A 25,971-nucleotide genomic window follows, 5' to 3' on the forward strand; every position below is an offset into this window, starting at 1 on the left:
GTTTCCTTTCCCCTCTGGCTGTGTTTTTTAGCTGGATCCCCATTTGAAGGTTTCCTTTCCCCCTCTGGCTGTGTTTTTTCCAGCTGGATCCCCATTTGAAGGTTTCCTTTCCCCCTCTGGCTGTGTTCTTTCCAGCTGGATCCCCATTTGAAGGTTTCCTTTCCCCCTCTGGCTGTGTTTTTTCCAGCTGGATCCCCATTTGAAGGTTTCCTTTCCCCCTGCAGGGCATCTGGCGCATCCCCGTGGATGAGATCGACCGGCCGGGCAGTTTCGCGTCTCATATGAACCGCTCCATCGTGCTGCTGCTCAACGTGCTCTCCCAGCTGAGGGATTACAGCACCCTGCTCAAGGTCTCCTCCATGCTGCAGAGGACCCCTGATCAGGGAAAGTACGAGAGATTTATTTCATTTGAAGCCATTTGTTGTAAAGCTTTTCAGTGTGTTTTGTTCGCTGTTTGACTGTTTTATTTAAAGCCGTTCTTTGTTTAGGGAAAAAAGTCTTTAGACAGGTTCCCTTGGGAATAGAGTGGAATTGTTGGTTTTCTTGGGTTTTACAGAGATGGGGTAACTGAGAATCTGAGTTTTAAAATATTTTATTGTATTATCTATCTCAATGAACAGTGAGATACAAAAGATATAAAACTCAATGCTATTTTATCAAAATCTTAGTTACAATACCTTATAAATGTTTTTCAGCTTATTAACTTCTACTACACAATACTGCTATTATTTCTAATACTATTATTACTTCTATTACTATTATTACTACTAATACTATTATTATTTAGTATAATAATACTACTATTATTACTTAGAATAATAGTATTACTTCTAATTACCTGTATTTTTCCCTACGTAATTCTACTACAATGTATCTTTCACAATTCTACTTCTCTAAAGTATCTAGTCTTTTTACAAAACCATATTTCAAAACTTACTAAAACTTGCTTTTAGTTCAATCTCTCGCTCTTAACAATGTCATCTCTATTCCATAATAATTCAACACACTTTATCTCAGTGTTTACATACAGATGTGTCAGACTATGTGAGCTTTCCATCAACAAATCCATTTCTCACATGGAACGATGGTTAATTTTTCTCAAGATCATGATTCTATAAAGTAGCCTGGAGTTTCTCTGCATTTCTGCTGAGATTCAGAGCAGCCATGGGGGTGCCCTAGCAGCCTTACACAGGTGGTGTGTCACGTGGAGGGATTCTCTGGAGGAGCAGAGTGTGACTGGGGCACCCTGTGCTGGCCCTTGCGTAAGAGCTGAGCGCAGCGCAGGAGGTCAGGGCCCAGCATCCTGCCTTCCTGTAATCCTTGATGGCCTGAACAATGCCTGTGTGCCTCTTGGCAGCTGATGCTATTTAAAAAGCTTATCCTGTTCAGGGGTGATCTAATTTTAATTGCATTAACCTTATTTAAGAAAAAAAGAAGCTATTAGTGTGAGCTATATATGGACTTGTATCAATGGGAAGACCAAAATAAACATCCAAGGAAAACACTGAAGTAAAATTCTAGTAGGTTGTCCTGTGGGAAATGTTGAAATTGGTCTCTGGCAAATGTTTAAGAAATGAAACATGAATGATTGATGGCAATAAGTTGGAGGCATTGAAGGTTTCTTCATGTGTTTTTGAGTGTGAGTGCATGTGAATTTGCATGGATTGTAGTGTCTGGGAATATGTCACCCCTTGTTCAGCAAACTTGAAGCCAAAAATACTTTGACATATCAGAAGGACTGAACCATAGAAGGTTTCAATTTCTGTCCTAAGCAAACCCATAGCTGTACTAAAAATATTATGTTATTTGTAAGTCTAGACTGAATTCAAAAAACAAATAATTTGACATGTTAGATCAGCCAGTGCCAGCCATGGTGAGGTGCAGTTGTTAGAGGAACTTAGAAATGCAGATAACTCTGGGTGTGTCTGGTATATGCCTGGAACAACCCTATTTTTAAAAACAGGGTGGTTTTAGTTATTACTGAACTAATGAGGAGTCGGATGTTTATGGTTTGCTTTTCAGAGAAAAGAGAGCAAAATTACCAATTTAACCCAAAATCAAAGAAAGGAAATATGTGTATTTAAAATATTGGCCTTTTGACTGAAATAGTACCCTTCAGAGTTATTTACTTGATTTCTAGGCCTCTCATTCAAACCATCTAATTCTGAAATAGAAATTAAGTTTTCCATTAAATGTGATTAGGTGGGAATGACAGCTGGAAGTGTTTTACTTGAAAGCAGACTAAAACATTGTATCCAAATACACTGAAATTACAGTGCTCTAGTAAATTAAATGAAGTTATAGAGTGAATGTTTTACACATAAAATATGATTTTTTTGTAATACTTACTAGGAAAAAAAAAGTAGTAGCACACCTATGAACACCCAGGATTTTTAGAGCTAAAAATCCTGGGTTCAAAGGCAACTGATATGATCAAAGAGAGAGGATTTGCTGATGTCCTTAATCTCACATGCACGCTTTATCCAGAACATGAGAATCACCTGAGAGTTCAACATAGCTTTGTGTAACTATAAGATTCTTTTTCAAAAAAAAAGGATTGAATAAAAAGCTGGTATTTGAGGGGCACAGAAGGCTTGATACAAGAAAACTGTAAATCTGGTTGTCTGGTTTGCTCTGGGTTTGGTTGCTTGGTGTGTTCCCATTTCTCCCCTTCCCTGTGGTTGTAGGCAGAGCTGTCTTCTGCTTCATTTGTGGCATCTCTGATCTTGTGGGGAGGGGAACAAAGCTGAAGTGTTAAATGCCAATATTGTTTTATTTCAGTATGGACCTGTAGATTTTTGTTTGTTTCTTATGTTTTAAAGTTGTTGTGTTGGCTTGTTCTTGTTTTTCTTTCAATGTCCTTTGTCTTGGTTTGAAAAGAGAGGTGTCTGCTAAGGAAGGCAGGAGCCTCCCCTGAAATGAAAAATGCAAACCCCCTCCCTCTGAATTATTATAATTTTGAAATTAAGGGGCTCTCAGGTAAAGGTGTGGGAATAGGAATAACAGTTCTTTAGTAGGAAAATTAAAAATACAAATGCAATAGTACAAACAAAACAAACCCCTGCCAGAGTCAGACCATGCCCTGCCCCCTGTGTGTCAGGGGGTGGCACAGCCCCATCCCATGGGGGCTCAGCCCTCCTGCAGTGCCAGCTGTGCTGCTGCTGGAGCAGGGATCCTGCACAAGGCGGGAGTTTTCCTCTGCAGCTCCAGGGCTGCTGCAGATGGGCCTGGGCTCCCTCTGGCAATGCAGGGCAGCAGAAAGCTGCTCCTCTGGCAATGCAGTGGGCAAAGGCTGCTGTGCTGCTCCAGGCTCAGATTGGATCCAGGTAGGAATGCTTGGCTCCTCCCCTGGGTGCAGCATCTCCCCATGGGATGCTGGAATTGGATCAGCCCTGCAGGGACACTCAGTGGCCATGGACAGCAGAGATCTCCTGGAGGGAGGGTTGGCTGTGGGAGAGATAAAGGAAAAAACTGCCCCATGGACAGCAGAGAACTGCCCCACCATAAGAGATGGCAATAAAATACACAGCCCAGCTAAATCTTGCAACCTAAGCCATTCCTGGCTCTTGTTTTTGGAGTACTGGGAACTTTTGGCAGCTAATTAATTTCTCTCTCTTGCTGGGGACAGGAAGTACCTGCGTGATGCCGATCGCCAGGTGCTGGCCCAGCAAGCCTTTGTGCTCACAGTGAAGGTGCTGGAGGACACTCTCAACGATCTCACACAGGTGAGGCAGCAGGGCACTTCATAGCTCTCATTTAGTAATTAGCTTTTGCAGTGTTCACTCGTTCCTTCGGTCTCCTGAGATTGAAGAGCTGCATTTATAAGCACTTACTCCCAATACCTTTTGTTCATATGCCACTACACAGAAAACTTTCTTCTAGCATTGTTGATTTTTTGGTTTTGAATTTCAGTAACAAATACAATTTGCAGTAAGGATTGCCAGATTGCAGTAAGTTTGGTCTGACTGTCCCTTAAACATCAAATAATGGTAGATACATGTAATGTTCAAGCTGTCCATTTTCAGGTGGGGTCTATAGGAAAATTCCTTTTAAAATGAACTAAGATTCCTCTTGTAAAAAAACCCAGACAGTCTGGTGTTACATGCCTAGGCACTTTTCACTGTTAGTCCTTGACAGCACCAGACTCATTATGACATATATTTGTAATCTAGATTTCATTTTTAAAAGTCATACAGAAGCTAATCAGTTCCCAGGTTAAGGGATCTGCATATTGGAACTTTGCTTTGTAAATACATTTGAGGAAGACCTTGTTCCTAAGGGTTTTCTAAGTTAACAGACTATAGGTTTAACCAACTAAATGAAAACATTGTCAAGAACACTGGAACTCTGTATATTAAATAGTTTGTTCATAAATCTGGATGTAAGAGATGTATCATTATCAATTTTTGAAAAAAAAGATGATGTACTGAGGTTTTCTACCTTTGGAACTTCACCAAAGTAAAGGTACAAAAAGTAAAATACTATAGCAGGGTTTTGCCTACTTCTTGATCTATTAACAAGAAGGTTCGGTAAGAACAACAAAAAGAAAGAGTCTTAAACTTGAGCTTGATCTGTAGCTGCCAAAAGAAACAGATTTGGTTTTGATTTCAATATGTTAGAAGAAAAATTTGTGCAGTTAAAACCTTGGATTTCATTTAGTTGGATCCCTTAGCATGGACTGAAGTAGTGAGGGAAAATAAACATTGTGGCTTGGGTTCAGCCTGAGCTGTTGACACTTCTCTGTGGTTGTTTTCACTTATTAAAATACTTCTAATTGTAAGATTTGTGGCCTGGATTAATTAATATTGAGGAACAAAAAAGAATTAACATAGAATAAATGCATTTTCTTCAGCAGAAGCAGTAATGAAAGGTACTGGTCAATATTCATGATAGTCACAGCTGTGCTCAAATGGGTTTTGATTTCAGTGATAACAGAGAAGAATGATTTCTTTTATTAAGGTGTCAGAAGATCAGGGTTCCAAGTCTTCTAGCCTTGCTTCAGGAAGGATGACAACAGACGTGTCCAATAAAAGTAGTGCTGAAGAGGGGAAAGATGTGCTCCCCAAAAAGGCCGTTCTGTCAGATGGAGCAGCGCATGGTACTGAAAATGGAGTGAAGGAAGCGACCCAGGGACAAATCCCCCATGCTATGGACATATTGGAACAAGAGGACAGGAGTGACAAGGAGATTAAAGAGCTTCCTGCCCCTGGTTCAGCTGAGCCTATGGATCTTGATGGCTTTTCCAATGACCCTGAAAAAATTGATTCTTCCTGTAAGCGCAGCGAGCCGGAGCGGCTGCAGCCCGGCAGGAGCTCCAAGGACAGGGCTCCCGAGAGCAGGACTCCAGAACTTTCCTTGGAGGAGCTCAGCATCAGCTCAAAACACCAGCAGCAGGCAGCTAAAGGAACAGTTCAAGCAGCACCTACAGAAGAACCTGTCCAGAGGTCAAGCAGGAAGAGGAAATTACTTGAGGATGTGGAGTCTGGAAAAACACTTCTGCTCGATGCTTATCGAGTGTGGCAGCAAGGGCAGAAAGTCATGGCCTATGACCTGGGCAAAATTGAGAAGATCATGTCTGAAACGTACATGCTGATTAAACAGGTATTGTATGATTAATTTTCATTTGTCTATATGGCCTCAGGTTTTAGGATCTAACAGGAATTGCTAAACCAAGCCCTTTATCTGTTTAAAACCTTCCCAAAGAACCATTCTCTTGACAAGGTCATTTCTGGGGATAGGGAGTAGGACTCTCCATGTTTTAAAACTAAATTTCTGAAATGAGTTAAGAGCTGTAGTACCACTTACGTGGTGTTTGTTCAGCTAAATGTTAGTTTGAATTGAGAGAGCTGAGTATTTATCTTTGGGGATGTGCTCCTGAATAATTTAAGGTCAGCATTTTGCTGTAGAACTGCTGCTTCCATGCTCTACATCCCCATTTCATCTCAATTTAATTAGATTTATAGATGAGCTAAGTAATTATGACTTCATTAGTTGTGGTTCTGTGTTCAGGTGGATGAAGAAGCAGCACTTGAACAGGCAGTCAAGTTTTGCCAGGTGCATATGGGAGCATCAGCACAGAAACAGGTAAGCTCTGAAGCCTTTGAGTGCTGCTTTTATGAGTCTGTACAGGCAAATCTGTTGCTTAGTGTCTGCAGCACCTAGAAATGCCTACTTGCCTTGTATTGGTGCCATCTGAGATAAGTTGGGCTACATTAGTGGGAAGATCACCGCTCTTATTAGTGTCAGTGCTCCTGTTTATAGCAGGCTTGCAGGATTGTTTTCATGCCCAAAAGCTTTTGGGGAAACCCCAAACAATCTTCAAATTGAAATATTTATGGCATACTACAATTTCCCTAATGTCCACATCATAGCCCAGCATTTCATGGATGGTAATTACTTCTCTCTGCTCCCTAAGGGCTCCAACCTCATCAGCTCTTGCCTTGCTGGCATTGCACTCTGCTCCAGAGATACCAGATAGATTTTCTTTAACTCTATTAAAAACAAACTGTTACTCAGTTTGTTTTTAGCTTGTAGTTTCTGAGTTTACGCAGCAAACAATTATAATAGCTTTAAATGGATCATTATATATCAGTTCCTAATGTGCAATCAAGGCCAAGAAGAAAACTGGATGAATGGATCTATTTATTGGTGTTCATTTTGCAGCCCCAAAGTATTTACTAGATTTGTATTTTCCATCATTTTTGTTCAGTTAAAATGTAGAGTGCATCTCTTAGCAGAGTAATAGGAGAGGATGTAAGAGGAAAGGGAGGTTTTTTTCTTTATTAGGTTTTCATGGAAGTAACTTTCTCCAATTTGTGCCCCTCAGGAAGTTAGTAACATTGTTCCATTGAACTGTAGAAATGAACAGAAATGTCAAGAGGTATTTAGTAGAAGTGTTGGCTTGCTTGTAGTCTGGTATTTCAGATTTTATTTTTTTTAATAAATAAATGTTAGCTCAGCATGGTAAAACTTTTTCAGTTTATTTTGGGGGAAAAATAGACATCATCACACTGTGATTTATGACTTCAAAATAAAAAGAATTTGCTAGAAAGCTTCTTTAAAAAGTAATGTTACTGTTGCTTTTCTGGATGTGTTCACCTTTTTAAGAAACACTCACCAAATTCTCCTTTATCAACCCAATTCCTTGCTGGGCTTTCTTGAAGGTTCTGGGAATGTTACTGCTATTCCCTTTTTTCCCAGCAGTCACCAGGTACTCAGGCATGTAGCAAAACACGAGAATGGTGAAAAACCTGCACACAAACTGATCTTGAGAGTAGACACAATAGGTGAGCTAGTATTTAACAGCACTGGGAGCAATAAGATTTCCTGTTAAATCACTTGAAATAAAACATGCCCCTTCACATGCTGCACTTGGAAGCTTTCCCTTTTAGGAAGCAGTCCCAGCTAACGAGGTTATTACATCCTGCACTCTCATTTTGCTCTGCTCCTAGCAGGATCTTGCAAGCTGTGTGAAGCTGCTCCTACAGCACTGTGAATTAGTGTGGAGACACAGGAATAGCCACTCTTGTAGACATCTGTCTGTTTTCAGCAGACTGAATCCTGTTTTATTTAAAATTGGCAAGTATTTGCCTTCTGTAAGCAAATGATGTCATGTACAGAGCTGCTGCAGCAGGGGGAAATGCTTTGTTCCTGGATGGTTTGAGTGGGTTTGCAGGGCCTGTGGTTCTTCAGTCACTTAGCCAAAGAAATTAACAGTTTAAAAAAGAAAAAGGCACAAAATCCACATTGATATGTCTTTCTCAGCTGGCTGTTGTGTTTTAAAGTTGCAGGCATTATATGGTTTCTTTATGAAAGTTTTCACTTGCTGCTAAAATTAGGCATTACTTAAATTCTGCCTTTTCAACTTTCTTCCAGACCAGTCAGAGTTTCTAACCTAAATATTTAACAACAATGTTCAAACCTCCTTCTCTGCCTCTCCAGGCACAAGCAGGAAACAATAGAGCAGTCATGAGAGGAGCTGGACAAAGTGGGTCCTTACACTTCTGTGAGCAGATCTAATCTTTTTAATGGCTTGGCAAAGCTGTGACCCTTTGACTTGGTTTCAGAAATCCTCTCTAGTTCTTATGAGTGTTTTGAGCCAATGAGAGGCACATCACCTACAAAGTCAGCTAAAAACATAGCAAGTGGTTGAGAAAGAAGCTTTGAAGAAGGCAGAAAATCCAGAGGTACAAAACCCTGCCATGATAAGTTCCAGTGCTCCTGGAGGACTGGAGATGTTGGAGTGTTTTCCATCAATTCCAGAAATTGATATAAAATTATGTTCTATGTAAGTTGCTTGGACATTTCTTTCAGTATTCATTATTAACACTTTTTTTGGTGATATATTAATCAACTCCAGCACATTTTGGTTCACAATTTACAGAGTGGTGATGCAACATTTTCAAGTGCTGATATTAATGCTGTTGTGGAGAAAGGTGTGACCAAAAGTAATTCCTCCAGTTTTTATCCTTTTCCCTTTAAATTGTGAAGTGTGAATAAGACTTCTGATATACACCTATCAAATGGGCTGAAATCCAGTGGTGGTGGCTGGATCTTTAGCAATCAAGTAACTAAAGTTACCCTGGAGATTAATTGACCTTCTGAGCAAGCAGCATTTTGAAGGTTTCTTGTTCTTTTCTTTGATTTTTCTGTCTGCGAATGTTATCGAAAAGATTTGCAGAGATCCTGAAAGCAGTCATCTCAGTTGCTCTGAGTTATATTTTTAGTCTTGCCAACTGTGATTTTCATATGAAATTAATGGTCCCTGGAAATGGAGTCCTTGTTGAGGGAGGAGGAAAGATTGAGGCAGACTGGTTTGATTTTGAATTAACATTGTACTTCAATATCTGCTCCTGAGCACCAAGGAGGGGACATGTTGGCAGAAACCAGTGCTGAGGATTCTAGATAATTAGAGAATTCCTAATAGACCTTTCCATTGACTGCCTAAAATTGCTCTTGGGAAATTCTTCATTTTATGCTGTTAAGGACATATTGACATGGGAAAGCTATTGCAGTACAAGCTAAGGATGAAGCTTTGTATTGCACAGAATATTCTATAAATGCACGTGGAGATACTTTAGTTTAAGAACCCATCTGTCTTCTGTTTTCCTGTAATCTGAAAAGATATTTTTATTCTGTGGACCTAATATTAAATTCCTTAATACTGAAAATGCACCTTTCACCAATGCTGAAAGTCAAGACAGTTAAAACTCTGTGGTTGTGTGTTGGGATCTAATGTATCACTAATCCTGAGAACTGAATTTATATAAAACAAATACTTTAAAACATTGTAAAAATCAACATTGCACACAGGGCTGGATTTAACATCTCTAAAAATACAAGAGTGTTCAGAGGCAAAGTTCCAAAATGCCACTGAGTCTCTGGTCCTGGGTTGTGACCCCTGAGAATTGGGACTCTGTGTAGAAAGCCCTGGTAACGGGTGGTGTTGTAGGAGCTGAAATTTCTATTGGCTCTTCAAGGTATAGTATATCATCCAAATGTCATGAGAAGGGGCTATTTCAACATTGCTGAGTTATTTAAGACTCACTGCTGCCTTAGCCAAAAAATCCTTGCTCTGGGACCAACTCCATCCCTGAAGTGTTGGGGAGGGAAAGGAAATTTTCAACCGCTCTTTGCTGCTCCATCTGCCAGGCCTTGAGCTCTCCCTGCTTGGTTCTGGCTGCCCAAATTCTCCTTTTCACCTTTTGCTTCACTCACCTCCTGCTCAGCAGCGCAGCCATGGCCACCTTCTCCTCCTGGCTGCTGCCAAACTCCAGGTGCTTTCCCCATTTCCCTCTCTCAACCTACAGTCAAAACACATCAGCAGATTTCAGTGTCAGCTCTAATTAAAAGTGATGCTTCACGAAGCTACCACCAGAATCAAAACAATGACTTTTATTACAAACACAATCAGGTTATGCAAATGAGCCTTTCAGGCTCCTGGCAGGCTGCCAGGGTGATCCCTGATTTTATAAAGTTTTTTGCTGCTGCTGTTGTAATGGAAAAGTGTTGTTTTATATAGAAATGTTGTAATATAAAGGTGCTGGTTTAGTTCTCTTCCTGCCCTTCTCTAGTTCAGAACAGGTAACTGGGGTCTTCTTTTGGTATTTTACCTTTTCCCAGGGCTGGTGATCAGTAGTCTGAATCCACAGCCTCATACTGAGGAATTTTCTGGGGTCATTGGTGGGTTTGATCTGTGAGGGCTGTGCTGAACCCACACACAAGAAGCTCAGATGGACTCTGGAGCATGGCTCTGGTGATGGGACCTTACAGGGAATGTGATATTTCACTTGGAACAGGAAAACATTTTCTGCTGTGAGTGAAGCTAGAGGGCACTCCCATGGATTTTTCCCCTTCTGCTGTGGAATGCAGTCAGCACTGCAGTGACATGGGCTCTCAGGCATTTTTCTTCAAGGAGAAAACTTGAGAGTGACTTCTTTGAACTGCCTTGGGTGTCTAGAGCGTTTTCTTCTCAAATTCTCACATTTAAAAAAACCCACAAAGCAACAAACCACCAAGCTGTTCTCTTCAGGAAACAGCTAAAAGCCTTCTGTAAAGGCGCTTTGCTGGGAATGGGAGGAGATTAGGAGAATATTAAATAATTAGAAAATAATCATCTTCTACCTCATGTGTTTTCTCCCCCTTTTTGTTCCACCCACATGCTGCTAATTTTCATCTTTTCTTCCTGCACATCAAGACGTCAGAGACTGCTTACAGAAAAAGTTGTTTTTCCTGAGTTGTCTGTATGCTTTATTAATGCAGCAAAGATGACAAGAAAGGAGGGGGAAGGAGGAGGTGGCGATGGGGGGGACAAAAGGACGAGCTCTTTCATGGTCTCCTACCAAAGGGTGACCATTTTGCTCACTGTTGCATTTGCCAGTTGCCATGGCATCCCCCTCTCACTCTATCCTGGAGGTGTATTCTTGATATAATTAACAGCTCTCCTCCTTCTGTCTCCTGCAGAAAGCAATCATTAAGTGAACATGAAGGAAAGAAAAGACACTTTTTATCTTTTACTTTGTATATTAATGTTTTTCATCCTGCTACCTGGTCTCTCTTGGTCCAATAATGATGTTTTTGTGTATGGAAGTGTTGCTGTAATATGGCTGCAGGACATTGAGCCCCTGCTTGTATTTGTGTTAATGGGGGGTTTCATTAGGCTAAAGTTCAATCTTATGTGTGTAAACCTTTGTTATTTTCTATATATAAAGTGGTCTTGGGAAATACAAGGTTCTTCAGGATCCTGATCATGGATATTGCTGGTATTTGTGATGCACCTAGAAGAAAACTTCCAAATGTTATTTATTTCAAATGCTGCTGTAGAGAGATTGAGGGGGAAAAAAAAGAATGGACAGGCATAATTTAATTAAAACACAATATTGAGCAGAAGTTGGAGTGGTTATACTGTGGAATGTGGCCAGCAAATTGTTCAGGCAGTTTGTGTGACAGGGGATGTTCTGGTGTCCTTTTAAAAATAAACACCTTTGTGTGAGGTGGGTTCTGACTTCAGTCCCACTAGAGTGCTAAACTCAGGCATGGGAGTAATTGAAAAAAAAAAGAAATCACAAGAAAATGTTATGTAACAGTTGCAGTTCCAGCATCTTTCATTAGGAAACTTTTGTTGGGAAAGCTGTCACTTTCCCTTTCTGGAACATTTGGTTGTTAATTTTTCCCACAGCCACAGAGCAGTGAGCTCTCCCGAAAGCAGGAGTGGGAAGGTTGCTGGAGAATTTCTTTGTTTTTCAAAATGTGTTTTTTAAAAACAGCAAGTGTGGTAGAAACAGAGCCTTGGTCAGGTTCTCTGGGTTATGACTTCACAGGCTGCAGAGTAAATTTTTGCTCATGTTTTATCTTAATGCTGGATTTCTTTTAGCTGCTGCTGAAGTGCCTCTCTGGGAAACTGTAGGGAGCTATTTTTTCCAGTAACATCTGTGAAAAAATTCTGCACTTTTGCTGATAATTTTATTGGTGAAAGGCTGTCCCAGTGCTGGATTTCCAGCATTTTCCTTGCTTGTTTTTACATCAGCTTTCAACATGGGAAGGGTTTGTCCATCACCTCTGTGAAGCTGAATGAGCTCTTTGAGCTGAAGTAGTCCAGGTTCTAACAAATGAAGAGACTGATTTTGCAACCTAAGTCAGATTTAATCACAATTCACACAGGCATCCATCCTAGTTACTCATTTACATTTCAGCTTTTTACATTCTTCAAAATGAAAACAGTTTTTGCTAGGTTTTTTAAAGAGAATTAAGATAGTGGGCTCTTCATGGAAGCAGTGGATCATCCACGACACCTCATTTGGATATTAATAATAAGCCTTAAATATTTCTTCTACCCACTTTGCTATAGTCGTCAATACAAAAGTAGTACTGCAAACCCTTCAGTACCTCATGTTTTTTAGAAAATCTAGAAGGAAGTCCAGTCTTGTCTACAGGAACTTGTAATTACAATGAAAGACAGGAAGAAATCAGATAAGAGTTTTTATCTTAATTCAGTTATATTCACATGTTCTGTAAGTAACTTTAAATGTTAGAAAATATTCATTTCTTCTTGGTGACTAAAGGCGCTCTGTAATTGTGGTGGTAACAGAGGCACTGAGTGTGGTGAGGTGGATTGGAGAGGGGAAAAGGAGAAGTTCTGAGTCACAACTGACTGAGATTGGGCTTAGTACCACAGCAAAGTAAAAACTAAAGAATAATCTTCTGATGAGAAACCACATAAAACACTGGTAAGGTTTTATGTCACTGCCTCTCCATTTCCCACTGTCTGTCTGTGGAAAACAAACTTTATTCTACCTTACTGGTGGTTTAACAGTAGAGATAGATGAACAAAAGGCTTCTGGTAAATCCAAGGCTGCTGTGGTGAGTTTTTCTGGGTTTATTTCTCAGCTGGGTGTTATTAGGTCCTGTTTTCCTGGAGATCTGCAGGATGATGAAATGTAGTCCCATAAGTCCTGAGCAGTGGAGCTGGTGACATTCCCTGAGCTGCCTTTTGTGAGTAGCATCACCTGCTGATCAGAGGTGCTGGGATTCTTGCCCCTACACTAAACCCAAAATCTTTTACAGAACCTGTGCCTCACTGTGGTGCTCATCTGGGCTTTGTGCTTCCAGCTTTTGGATGGTCTGCAGTTCCTGAGTGCAGTAAAAACACACAAAGCCGGTTTAAATCCCTTTTCTTAAGGCTCTGTGAGTTGCACAGTGGACAGTAACCAACAATGGGTTTTTAGTGCTTGGCTCTGATTTTAAAGAGAGCTTTCTCCTTTTTCTTCCACTCCCACCCCTTTTTTGGAAAAAAACCCAAGATCAGTCTGAGATTTTTTTTGTTTTTCCTCCCAAAGTCTTTGTTTCATTGGGTTGAAAAGAACCTGTCTGTTTACAGCAGCTCAAGACAAGTCTTCACCAGGTCACATGTGGAAAATTCCCTTTAAAGTATAAACACAATTATCTTGGTGTTGCTTTCTTTTGTTTAAGGCTGCACTTTTTGACTACACATTGCAATTTTTGGTCATGGTTTTCCTGAATCAGAAAAATCACGTTTCTTTATTATTTTTGTATTTTTATTATTTTTGTAAATAAAATGTTTTTAAGCTTTAATATTTTTTAATTATTTCAAAAGCTTTATTTTTTTTTTGTAAATAAAATGTTTCAGTTCTCTGGAAGAAGAGCTGGGATGCTTCATCCTGGTGAGGAGAAGAATAATGGAGGATAAGGTTATAGAATTGTGATTTTCAGCAGAAAGGAAAGAACCAGACAAGAGGCACCATTGAAAGTTGCAGCAAGAGAAATTTGGATTAAATGATTGGAAACAAATGTTCACTGGGAAGGTGGTAAAACACTAGAAAGGGGCCTGGAGAGGCTCTGGAATCTCCTTGGCAGTGTTTGGGCTGGGCTGGCCCTGGCCCCAGTGAGCTGATGGAACTGGGAAGTTGGAGACCTCCAGAGGTCCCTTCCAGCAGCAATTATTCCATGGGGCTGCACTCTCTCTAATCATTTTTCATCTGAAAACCATCCAAATACTGCTGAGTTACTTTCCAAATGTCCTTTTTCTGGCTCTGCAAATAGCTGTGCATTTTTGTAGAGATCTGAGGTGCAGATCCATTTTTAACATCTATGTACCTAAGTAGTACCTTCCTGTGTTTCTCCAGAAAAAAATCTGGATACAATACAAGCACAGAAATGTCAGGTTCTACATCACCCATTATGCAAGTTAATGAAGTGCATGGGTGTGAAGGGCTTTCCCTTTAAATCACAGCTGAAAACATTTCCTCAAGTGATCTCACTTCTAGCTTAAGGCTTGCTCCTGCAGTTTCATTTCCCTCAGGTTTGTGTGATCCCATTTGTGTGTTGAGACCTTTAGTTTTGGAACCGATGCTTTAAGCACCAGAAACTTGCTGCTTTCAGAGGCAAAACAGACCTTTTTTTGATCCAGTGTGGTAATTGTTGTGAATATAGCTGCTGGGTTTTTTGTTTTTTTGTTTTTGAGGTTTTTTTGTGTACACATAGAATCTGGCAGGTTTTAATTGTATGCTTTTTAGAGATTGATTAATCAAGTTCAGGAACTTCAAAAATACATTCTGCCAATTATTTTTTTTTAAATGTACTTGTGTGCTCTCTACCTTTGAATTTTAAGTATGCATTTTCTCCACCTGAAAGCCTCCTCTGTTCTCTCAGTGAAATTCTACTGACTTTTCTGGCTTTGTAATAAATCTTTGGTCATCTAGGACATTAGGGTCCAATTTGATTTTACATTTGACAGCTGAATCCTGTTTCTGTTTCAGACATGCTTACTCTTATCACCATGGTTAAAAGGAGGATTTTTTTCTTGTTAGAGGCATGAGGCAAACAATTAAACATCTGAGAATTCTGTCTGACTGCATCTTTTATGGTCCAATAAATCTCCATTAAATGAAGACTGCAGAGAGTGTAAAATAAATGCTTTCTGTGGCCTCACAAGCAAGAATACTTTATTTGATTACTGATAAAAGTTACAGAGAAGATATCAATTTTATGGGTACTTTTATTCCCTTCTTTGGTGAATTTATGTCCCACTTCTACCTTCTGTCTGTATAATAAATGACAGTGCATTCAATTTTTAGCACTGGCTTTGGAGAGGAGCACTGCTCTTGGTGCCTCTCTTGCTGTGCACAGGCAGCAGATCTCCCTGAGCCTGCTCCAAGCTGGACCTCAGTGCTATCAGTTCTGCACTTGTCAGGAATTTATGGTTTGGAGTTATTCTCATCTCTTATTTCACAAGCGAATACTTTTTCTATTTTCTCCATTTCTTTCTCACATCATTCACTAAGAATTATTTCTTGTGATAATTTGCAAAGTCTCCTAAAGCAGTGCAGATCTGTTTTTTCAGGTCAAGCACTTGTCAATGTATTTTTAAATGAAAGAAATATGTTTCTGTTTACAGGAGATTGTAACTCATGCTTAATTACAGAGTTCAGGGAAGCATGTTATGTTGTGAGGGATGTGTTAAATTAAACTTTGTAAATGTGAATAAGTGTTCAAGTGCTAGTTTGATAAACAGACCATAAAGAACAGAAAAATAATCCATAAAGGAGAAAAGATTTCTTTAGAATAGTGATTGAGTCATTGTTCTATTATCTTCACTTTAAAGAGAGTGTTTTCTGTCCATAAAATGTGCTACTTGCAGGTAGCACAGTCAGTGCCCTGCAGAGTTTTTCTCACTGCTGCCCCTTTTCTGTGCAGGCCACAGGAGAAGCACCCACAACCCCAAAGCACCCGAAGGACACCCGGGAGAGCTTCTTCCCAGTAGCCCCAGCCACACTGCATCCCACCCCAGTGAATCCAGACACTGTGACTCCTGAAAACCTCCTGAGACTGAACGAGCTGCACTCCAAATCCAAGCCAGCCTCATCCTCTTCATCCTCCTCGTCCTCGGTGTGCTCGGTGCCGCCCGCGCCGGAGCCGCAGCGGGAGCCGGAGCAGCCCCGGGGCCAGGGCACAGAGGCTGCCCCCAGCATGGGGGATGCTGCTCCTGGTAAGTCTCAGCCAGGGAGCTCCTTCTGGCCCCCTCTGATCAGAGTCCACATGCTGAGGTAGTGCCTGAGCTCTGGTTCTGTCCCCTTTTCTCATCACTACCCCACTTTCAAAAGGCTACGCAGGTTTTTGTCTTGGTCCTGGAGTGGATCTGTATAATCAATACTTTAATTTATGGGATAGATTAAAAGAGTGACCACTCCATGTGAGTTGTATGTGAAATCATGAAATAGCAGCCTGAAAATAGTCATCTCTTTTAGAGAATTGAAGTCTCTAGCAGCATTAAAATGAAAATTATTTTGTTTTCCTCAATGAGTTGAGGATCCATTCCTTTTAACATTTAAAAAGATTTAAGGTAAAGTGATTACAATTAAAATAAACTGGTTAGTAGCCTAAATCTGTCTTAGAAGTGCTTGATTAACATAATTAGCTGTGCAGCTCTCACTGCCCAGCATATGTGAATGTGGAGATACATAACACTGATGAACAAGATTCTGCATGGTCTACAAAGTTAGCTTATCATCACTATTATGTTTCACATTGCAGAAGAGAAGCATCTGACAGGACCAGAATGTTGGAATATGTTATTTATAGCCCTGGTGTGGTTATGTGCCAGGTTAGAGCACAGGAAAGGATTGAAGAAGCCAAACAAATGTTATTTATTCTATAGCATGATTGTGTGATTTGTTGATGACTGTATTATGTAATTGGTCCTATACCGTTTTCTAGATGAGGAAAGAATAAATGAGAATGCTGTCATTTGCTTTGGTGCTGTCATGGCAGGCTGGCTTGTTAGCAGACAAAAAATCTCTGTGCTGGGCAATACTGATCCACTTTGGGGAGTGAAGTAAGATCAGACCCAATTTCAGACTTGCCCAAAGAGGTGGTTGGCAATATTTGTGGGACACTGTGCATGTTAAGGTGGCACAGCACCTGCCATAGGCTGTACTTTGTTGCAGCTTTAACAGAAGCACTGTCTGAAAAAGCATCTGCTGCTGCCTGTGCTCACTCCATCTGTTTACAAGGCTGGGCCCAGCACTACTCACCAAATGCCTTAGACAAGTCAGGGGAGCCCAGATAAAGTTATGAATGAATCACATATAAAACAGGTATTGTGGAAAATCATGCAGGAAGAGACAGTGGAGCTAGTGTCCAGATCCGTGAGACAGGAGGTTTTCTTAGTTTGGAGTTGTGACTTTGTAAAGTTTTTGTCTTTATACTCCTGGTATGTCATTTCTTTCCTTATGTAATCAGCCTTGTTATTTGAATGCACACAGTCTGAATTCATCAGCAGTGAAGAGCAAGTTAGGGAGAAATAGGTTTTCCCAATTTGCTAATCTCTGAGCACGGAACAAAACTGAAATTTAACATCTACTATCAGCAGTTGTATTAACATCTAGCAGTTGTATTGTCTAATTTTCCTTTTTCACAGTTCCAGGGAGAGATTGTCTTAGGAAGGGAAAAGAGAAAAGGGGAGTGATGAGGAAGGAATGGCTTAGTCTGTGTGTAAATTGCATCTGTTACTCTCCTTGGGAAGCAAAAGAATGGTGTTGCCTGGTGTCATAAGATGTCTTGTCTGGCTTGCTCAGCAGGGAGTAATTTGAGTTTGTCCCTAGACAACAGGGGAGGAAAAACTGAATCCTCTGTGAAGCTGTTATGGGCTTGCTAAGGAGCCTGGTGTAGGAATGACAATGCTGGTAAGAACTCAGGCACTCTTCTGGCTTTCAAACAGAACTCAGGAGCATTTCTGATGTGCTTTCCTCTCTGCAACTCCCCAGGCCTCGTTGCAGTGATTGGAACATTTATTGTAATCTTTTGACTTTCTGGGCTTTGTTAAGGTTGTAGAGTTAGGTATTGTTCATTCTTCTTTGATGTTTTCTATACATCATTTTGGTTGAGGGAGATGGAAGGGTTAGCTGCCAGAATTACACCCCTGAAACTGAACATCAAGAGGCTTTCTCTCCAAAGCTCAGTGCTGAATGCCTGAGTTGTATCTGGCTCTCAGCCCTACCTGACAGGTCATTTCTCTAGCTGAGAGAGACACCAATTACTGCTGTGTCCTTTCTTCCTCTTTTCTTTTTAATTCTCCTACCTTTGCATCCACCTTCTCTAAAAAGAACTAGTTATAGTTCTGTTACAACCCTTTTTCATCTGCCTTCCTTTAGTTCTGTTTGGGTAAAAACTCCTCCCATTTTTAGAGTAAACTGTTTCCAACTTTTTTATCTCATAACCTCTACCTGTACCTACTTATTCATGTGGAAGTATTACACATCAGAGAGTGTTAGCCACTCTCATTTTCTCTGATTTCACCCAGAAAAAGGAGTTGTTTTTCCAGGCACTGTTGATGCTGTGCCACTCATTTCTGATGTAAATGTTTTCCTGAGATTTTGTCTGGTGCATGACTGATGGTGCAGAGCACAGCCAGATGGAGTCCAGCAGCAGAGGGGTGATGGTGGCAGTTTCAGCAAGACACCTTCCTACATCTGGGTAAAAATGTGCTTGGGACTCTGAGCCTTCCTAGCTCAGCCTAACATTTCTCTGGGGAAGCTAAAATAGGACAATTAAGGTAAACTCCCTCCAGCCTGTCACACTGTTCCACTATTACATGGTTCTAAATTGCTGAAAAATCCTGACATTTTCTTCTTGGCTGTCCTTATTGCAATAATGATTTTTATGAGGAATGAACAGGAAGACATTCACATTTGAGTTCTGATACCAAGAGAAGGTTTTAATACCTGGAATTATTTAAAGTTCTGTGTTTTGCTTAAAACCAGCTATTTACCAAGTTGGAATATAAAATCCAAGTAGAAGACTCCCCACTATTAATTTTTTGTCCATTTAAGGCCTAAGCAGTTCAATATGAAAACGAGGTCATGGTAAAGCTGTCCAAAGTTAGAAATTCAAAGCTAGGGAAGACAATTCTTTGTGTTGTGCAGGGAAGTGGCACTCCATAAGCCATGGGAATATCCTGCTGTAATTTCAGATGTTTGTGAAATGGGCACAACAGGGGAAGTAGAGGTGTAAATATAGTTCAGCCTGTAGAACTTGGAAAGTTTCAGAAGCACAAGAAATAAATACAAGAGAGAACAGTTGTGTGGAAAGAGGAACAACTATTACACAGAGAGCAATGAAGTTAAATTGTTTGAGTGTGTGCAGGCAGCTGCAGAATCCTTGAAAGGCAAATGTTCCAAGTAAAGAGGGATTTGAAGTGGGAAATCCTAAGAATTCAGTAACACTCAGTAGTGTTGGAATGTGACATTTCACCCTGTAGGATAACTGGGTGCTGGAGTCACAGGAGAGCTTTGAGGTGTAAGGAACATCTTTTCCCTGAAGTCTGCAACTTAATTTATTTTAGCAACTGATACATGACTTTAGGTTCTCAGAAGACTGAGGAATGAACTGAATGTTTTCCTAAGGCATCACTACAGAGAATGTGAACCATCAATTTGCTCTGGCAGCATCTCTTGTATTAAAACATTGCATGGCACAAGGGCCCACCTCAATTCCTTGCAGTTTCTGGATACCAACCATCAGTGGACACCCACAATTCCTGTTCCTGGGTGAAATAATGGTGAAATAATTCCTGTTACTGGGTGAAATAATGGAGCTTGTACTTTGCCATCAGAAGTTGAGCTTAACCTCATACTGGTCTCAGTGGCTCCTGGGTTTGCTTGTCATGGATTTCCAAAGACAAACACAGATATTAGGAGCCTGTAGTTCAGTGTTTTCTTCTTACACAAAAGTATTTTGTCCTGTTGTCCATACCTTATTTTAACTATCCAATTCAATTCAAATTTTCAGGTACTTTTTAAATGACTGTAAGTAGTACCAGTTAACCCTCTTAATTGCAGTCAGTGTCTTACCTTGTTTTTTCTGTTGAATTCAAAATTGTGCTGTAGAGCACAGAGTTTTCTCAGCAAATGGCTCAAAAAAAGATGAAATAGAAAATAGTTAGGCAGGCCAAGGACCTGTGGCCTGATGTGAGCTAACTTCAGATTGCAGTTACCTGGCATGGAGCTTCTCTCTTCAATGCATGTGTTCTTCTGCTCTGTTTTCTTGTGGCACTTGTGTGCATCTCACTTCCACTGCTTTCTCCTCAATTTCTTGAGGAGAGTGTTGATTTGTTGACTTGTTCTGGTTTTTGACAGCTCCCTTCCTCAGTTCCCAAGGCTGGATTTCTCCTGGGCTTTAAAACCTCTTCTTTAAATGCTGGGGTAGAAGCTCCTGCCCACCTGTGAGTGACTGAAGAGTCATCAGTGGGGATCAGCCAGGCTTCCCCAGTGGGCTCTGCAGCACTCTCTGATCTCTTGCTGCTTCAGCCTCCTTGGCTCTGGTACTCTCACTTCCCCTTGTCTCATCCATGCTTTTTGTGAAGCTTTTTATTTTTCACAATGGGTGCACTCTGAAAACAACTCGACTGCTGAATGTCAGCAGGGGTTTCCTGTTTGTGAATGACTTCTTAATTCCTTTTTGCAGTGCTCAGACAGTACCAGTCAGTGATGGCTCTTCCCTTCCCTTTGGAAATTGTGCTGATTTACCTCCTGTCGAAACAAACTCATTGCACAAGAATTTTTCAGTACACTTAATGTCTATTTCTGATATCTACACTTCAGATTCCTGAAGTTTTATTTACTCAATCTAATGTAGTGCAGAAAATCCTTTGACATTAAAACTGTCATAATTTTTATGCACCTGTGTTGGATCAGTAAGAACAAACAGGGCAGGGGCCAGCAGAGGCAGGTGAGGTGCTGGTTTGAAGCAAGGGTTTAGCACTCAGGGCAGGTCTGTGCTCCAGGAGCCTCTCTAGCCCTGTGCACTCTTAAATCTCCCTGAAAATCCTGGAGAGCCATTGCCCTGTGGATGTTTTGCACTACTGAAACACATTTTTTGGAGATTTTTGTCAAGGAGTGTGGTAGCAATGCTTTATGGTTGCAATATGGTTCAGTTTCACTAGTTTTAGATTGCTGTCAGCAGCATAAAATTTACATATATTCCTGCACAAAGGCAGACTGAAGAGAGATGTAGTTATAAGTCCTCTGCACAGGTATTGTGTTGCTTACAAAGTACTTAGAAAATTGTGGGGTGTCATTACATTCGCTTGAGAGATTTTTCTGCCAGCTGCTTTTGCTAATTTCCTTGTGCTTAGCTGGCTGTCAGGGCAGAGGAGGGTGAAACCCTGATGCTAAGGGGAAGCTCTCTTACAGCTTTTGTTAGGCAACTCACAGAGAAATTCCAGAAGCAGGAGACTGCAAATGACTGTTGCTGTCCACAGGTGCTGCTGTGATGCTCTCCAGATGATGTGTCCTTGCTGAGCCAGATATTAAACAAATATCAATTAGCTGTGTTTTGATAAAGCCATTTGAATGTTCATGTAGTTGAATATCAAACTGTTGTCTTTTTGATCCAGACCTTTTGTTTGCTGTTTTAAATTGAAGTTTTGTTTAAAAAAAAAAAGAGAAAGGATTAAACTTCAGGGTTTTTCTTTACCTACATGCATGCCAGGTTTCTGCACCTCTAGGACAGCTGCTGGGGGCAGGAAATGGTTTTGGGCACAGGAAAACCTGTCTGTCTCTTTCTGCTGTCTCTGCTGTCACACTGGCCCCAGCATGGCTGTCAGAGGGATCTGGGAGTTAGCATGGGCCAGGGACTATTTCCAGGAAGCACTTTCAAAGCAGCCACCCATTTTGAATTTTAGTCTGTTAATGGTCTGTGACAGCTGACCTCAGCATTAGGAAGAGTTTTGGGCTATGTCTCATTTGACTGTACAGTACACTCTCCCTGCTCAGGACCTAGTGATAAATATAGCACTGTGCTGTGCTATTGCACTGCAAACTTCTGTTCACCAGACTGCTTGAATTCCTTTTCTTTCAGGGCCAATAGAACTTGTGTTCTGCAGCTTTTTGCCTCCAAAATTACTCCAATGCTTAATTTTTAACATACGACTCTGTGTGTCAGCTTTGAATGTAATTTCCTGCATTTGGCATTTCAAGTCAAATACTTCTTTCTACAGCTATATGCACTAAAGGCACTTGGCAGTGCTTTTTTAGAAGTACATTTAATAGCAGGATATTTGGAATGAATTTAGAGAAAGCAAGGCTACCAAGTGTACCTGCCACATGCTGTGATGAGCGAGGTAGCCTGGCTGTCTGCTGTGCTCTGGTACCTCATGGCTAAAGGCTCTGTTGTTTCTGTGTTTCTGCATCTTAACTCTGCTCAGCTGAGCCAACCCCTGTTCCAGTGCAGTCTTTCTGCTGACTTGGTAGCACAGCTCATAAGGAAACTCTGAGCTCCTTCAAATTCAGGCTTTCCATGGCCTTTGCAACTGCTGTGTGGGGAAAAAAGCTGTATTAATTCCCAGCACGCTGGAGAGCAAGGCAGATGGAATAGAGAAAGTGAATTGTTTTCACATTAGTATTATTCCTTGGAAATGTGGTAAGATGCTTTCTCCACTATGTCAGGGAGCAAAGGATCAGACGTGTTTCCATCGGGTGGAAAAAAAAAATCAAATATTCCCTGCCTTGTACAGCAAATGAGTTGGGAACAGTTTGTGTGCTGTGGGTGGCCACCAGTGCAGAGCAAACCAGTTGTTACTGGGACTAGGAAGAGAAGGGTTTCCTGGAGTCTGGAGGCACACAGAATTCAATCCTTACTCTTCTGAAGCGGTGGGAAGGCAAGGTAGCACAAACCAGCTAAATCCTACTGATTTTTAGGTTTTTGTCTTGACACAGGGAACTGCTGGGGAAGGGGTTTTGCAGAGGAATGAAGGCAAGTAGTGCAAGTGCATTAAAAAGGAATACATAAAAATATGTAATATAAAATATATATGAATATATATAAAAATATGTATTCCTTTTTAAGTGCTTTATTTAAGCACTTGAGGTTGTTGTCTGTTCACTTCTCCTTGTATTTTCTTTTGAAATGATGTTAATATTTTGTCCTGGAGTTCAAAGCTTAGCTCCTTCTTCTTTCCAATAATGAAATGGTGCTTTGTGCATGCACTCTGTGTTGCCTGTATTCTTTAACATATCTGTGCTGTAATACTTCAAACTGCTTCTGTTAGAAACTGGAAAATGTTTTTTCCAGGTGCTAGTCACATTTTCTGGGCTTGTCTTCCAGTTGTAATGTTAGAGGTTTAGTGCATGACTAAAGAATTTTTTTAAACTCTATACAAGATGTTTTATAACACTGATGTTAATGCCTCATACCTGACAGCACAATGAAATCAAATCAGTCAGTGTTCAGTGCAGAGGGACCAGAGCAGCTGCTTGCTGCTTACACTAGTACTGCTTTTAAACTTTCTCCACATCTTCAAATTGCCAAGTGATTATTTTTGCCGGCGTTATTTTGGATTTTTCTGTGCAGCAGAATAGCAGAGTGAGCAGTGTGGGTACAGGAGCAGTTGCAGGGTTGTGTAATCAGTGTGTTGATAGTGTGTGGATGAATGCATGTGTGCATTCTGTGCTGAGGAGCTGGGAGAGGATATTAACTGGGATGAAGTCATGAACCCAGGCGCCCGCTATAGGCATCTGCAAACACTGGTTACCCTGGCAACAAGTGGGAAGAGGTTGGAGAGGAAAGCTGGAGTAGGTTGTTGCATTGAATTGTTTCTTCCTCACTAAAGCAGGGAGATGTTGAAAGGTATGATGTCCCTCTTTCTGTGTCGTGTACTATTTTATATGGATTTAGGCAGTTGTTGGGAAAGGGAAGGCTAAAAAAAAATTTCTGGTAATGCAGCTCGATTGGAGAGGAACTTTTCAGTATCAATAGTGACGTGCATTGCAAATCTGTGCTTTTCTCTGTGTGCTTAATTTCTGTGTCTTGTGTTGTGAGAGTGCTAAATGGGTCTCCAGAGTGCAGCACCTGCCCCATCCTCACCTGGGGACAAGTGTCTCTTGCATATTATATCTTCAGAATCTGGTTTGATTTTAAACTGGGTTTGTAGAGCTAATGTTTGAAAACCTGCCAAGACAGTACAAGTACAGGGTAATACTAAAAGATTTATTAACTGATATTAAATCTGAGCTTCTGAACACCTTCAGAATGTGCTGCACTTACATTCTGGTGTTCTCACACTTGTGCAGAATATTGTGGCTCACGAGTTAGTGGAGTCTTTACCTCCCTGGGGAAAGTTTTTATTAGAAGAACTAGGACATTATGTTCAGGGCTTTAACAGCATCTTCCTCAAAACAAATATTAAAATATTCTCTTCAGAAATCTGTTTTAGACAAATAATGAGGAGATCCAGCTGTATATTTTTGATTGTCCTTCCTTGTTTTGATCTTTTTGTCTGTAATGAAAAGAGAACAAATATCTGTGCAATATATTAAAGTATAAATTATGATATGTACACCGAAACAACCAATTCTTGCTATTTTCAAGAAGTCTAAGAAATATTTTGTTTATTAACTTTATTTTTAACTTGGTCACTTGAATGATATTGTTTCTATTTAAATAAAAAACCTAAAATTGCACAGTCCTGAAAGAATAAAGTGTATGACCCAGTCAGGAAATAGAATTCTGTGACTGTATTGAACTTCTCTGACAGCAAGGGATTGATTAACAGTGCTTCTTGATTTCTATTGTACTGAGAGGCACATTCTAATAGAATATTAACAAATATTGTTTTCAGAAGTGCAGTGATAGAAATGCACAGTGTGCTGGACTCCTGCCCTTTCATTTCCATTCACTTCTACGTTAAAAATCGCTGTCAGATATTTTATTCAAATAGAAATCTAATTTTACTGCACTGTAGAACTGCATCTTCAAAGCTTGAAAAATATATTCTGGAAGATGGAGGTGTGTATGAGGATGCTGATGGCTCTTGAGAGAGCACAGACTGATACCAGTCTAGTAGCATCTTCCTAGAATTAGGCTGCTCAAAAGAGCTTTTGTCAGTGGGCCATAATTTATTTAAAATAAAGCATGGCAAATCAGTTTAAGCAATGATATATCTCATAATCAAACAAATATTGTAATCAGCATGAGAAGTAGAGTTTTGTCATTAAATAATAATGCAAATCGGAGCTCTTACTCTGTATTGTGAACTAATAAGTCCCTAATGTAGTTAAGTAGTAGAGTAGATACAAAACTGCTCTCAGTTAGCAGTGTAGTTGAGGCTGTAGGATTTGCATTTTGTTTGTGTATTTCTGTACCTGCTAAGTTAATTACTGGTTTGTATTCTGGGTTAATAAGTGGATAAGAAAGATTCTGTTAGTACTTACCCTACTTAAGATGGTGATTCTGGAGGGCTGGAGTAAGTTGAGTTGACTTCTCCTCTGTCTTGTGGAGTAATCTGAAATCATCATTTTCATCCTGCTTTTGTTCAGATGTTGTTGTAGCCATGTCAGTGTGGGAGTGCTCTGGGTTCAGACTGCAGTCTGTGGTCAGCACCAGGGACGGGATGGGATCCATGGGATGGGATCCATGGGATGGGATCCACGGGATGGGATGCATGGGATGGGATCCATGGGATGGGATGTGGATGTGCTGGCCTGGGGCTGCTCCTTTGGCAGCATGGGGTTAAATCCCTGTGTGCTGCTGGAAAGGGCAGGCAGAGCCAAGGATCCTTCAGCTGTCCTCTGCTTCTTCAGAAGGGAAACAATGCTTTGGGATTTTCCTACTCGAGCTCCCTACAGTTAAGCCCTTCCTTCTGCCATGTTCTCAGCTGATTTGGTCTATTAATACATGTACAGATGCAAGTATTATTTTCCTGCTCCAAGTGCAGTATTTTGAAGTATCCAGAGAGAAATGTGCAGGAGAGTGCTGAGAACGAGAAGCACATTCATCTGCATTAGGCTGTTCCATTTTGTGCTGGGTAGTGAGTGGAACATCTCAGAACAGGAGCTGCCTGTGAACTGAGCTGTAGTGGGTGACCTTTCCTTTTTGGGAGCTATTGGACACTTCTCTACAAGCAATCTCATTTATCTTAATGGTTATGTGAGCTTTCAGCTACAAGTCTAGATGATGGGG

General features: G+C 40.6%; 1 protein-coding gene across 1 annotated transcript in view; it reads left to right on the forward strand.

The window, feature by feature from the left end:
* The window catches only part of CABIN1 (calcineurin binding protein 1), a 112,868-nt gene that overhangs the window by 81,514 nt on the left and 5,383 nt on the right, over positions 1-25,971 (forward strand). The window contains 5 exon segments of the mRNA XM_030958606.1: positions 225-388; positions 3,629-3,725; positions 4,960-5,601; positions 6,010-6,084; positions 15,712-16,003. Coding sequence (XP_030814466.1) covers positions 225-388; positions 3,629-3,725; positions 4,960-5,601; positions 6,010-6,084; positions 15,712-16,003 — 1,270 coding nt within the window.

This window comes from Camarhynchus parvulus, chromosome 15 (genome assembly GCF_901933205.1).
Source record: "Camarhynchus parvulus chromosome 15, STF_HiC, whole genome shotgun sequence".
Lineage (NCBI taxonomy): Eukaryota > Metazoa > Chordata > Aves > Passeriformes > Thraupidae > Camarhynchus > Camarhynchus parvulus.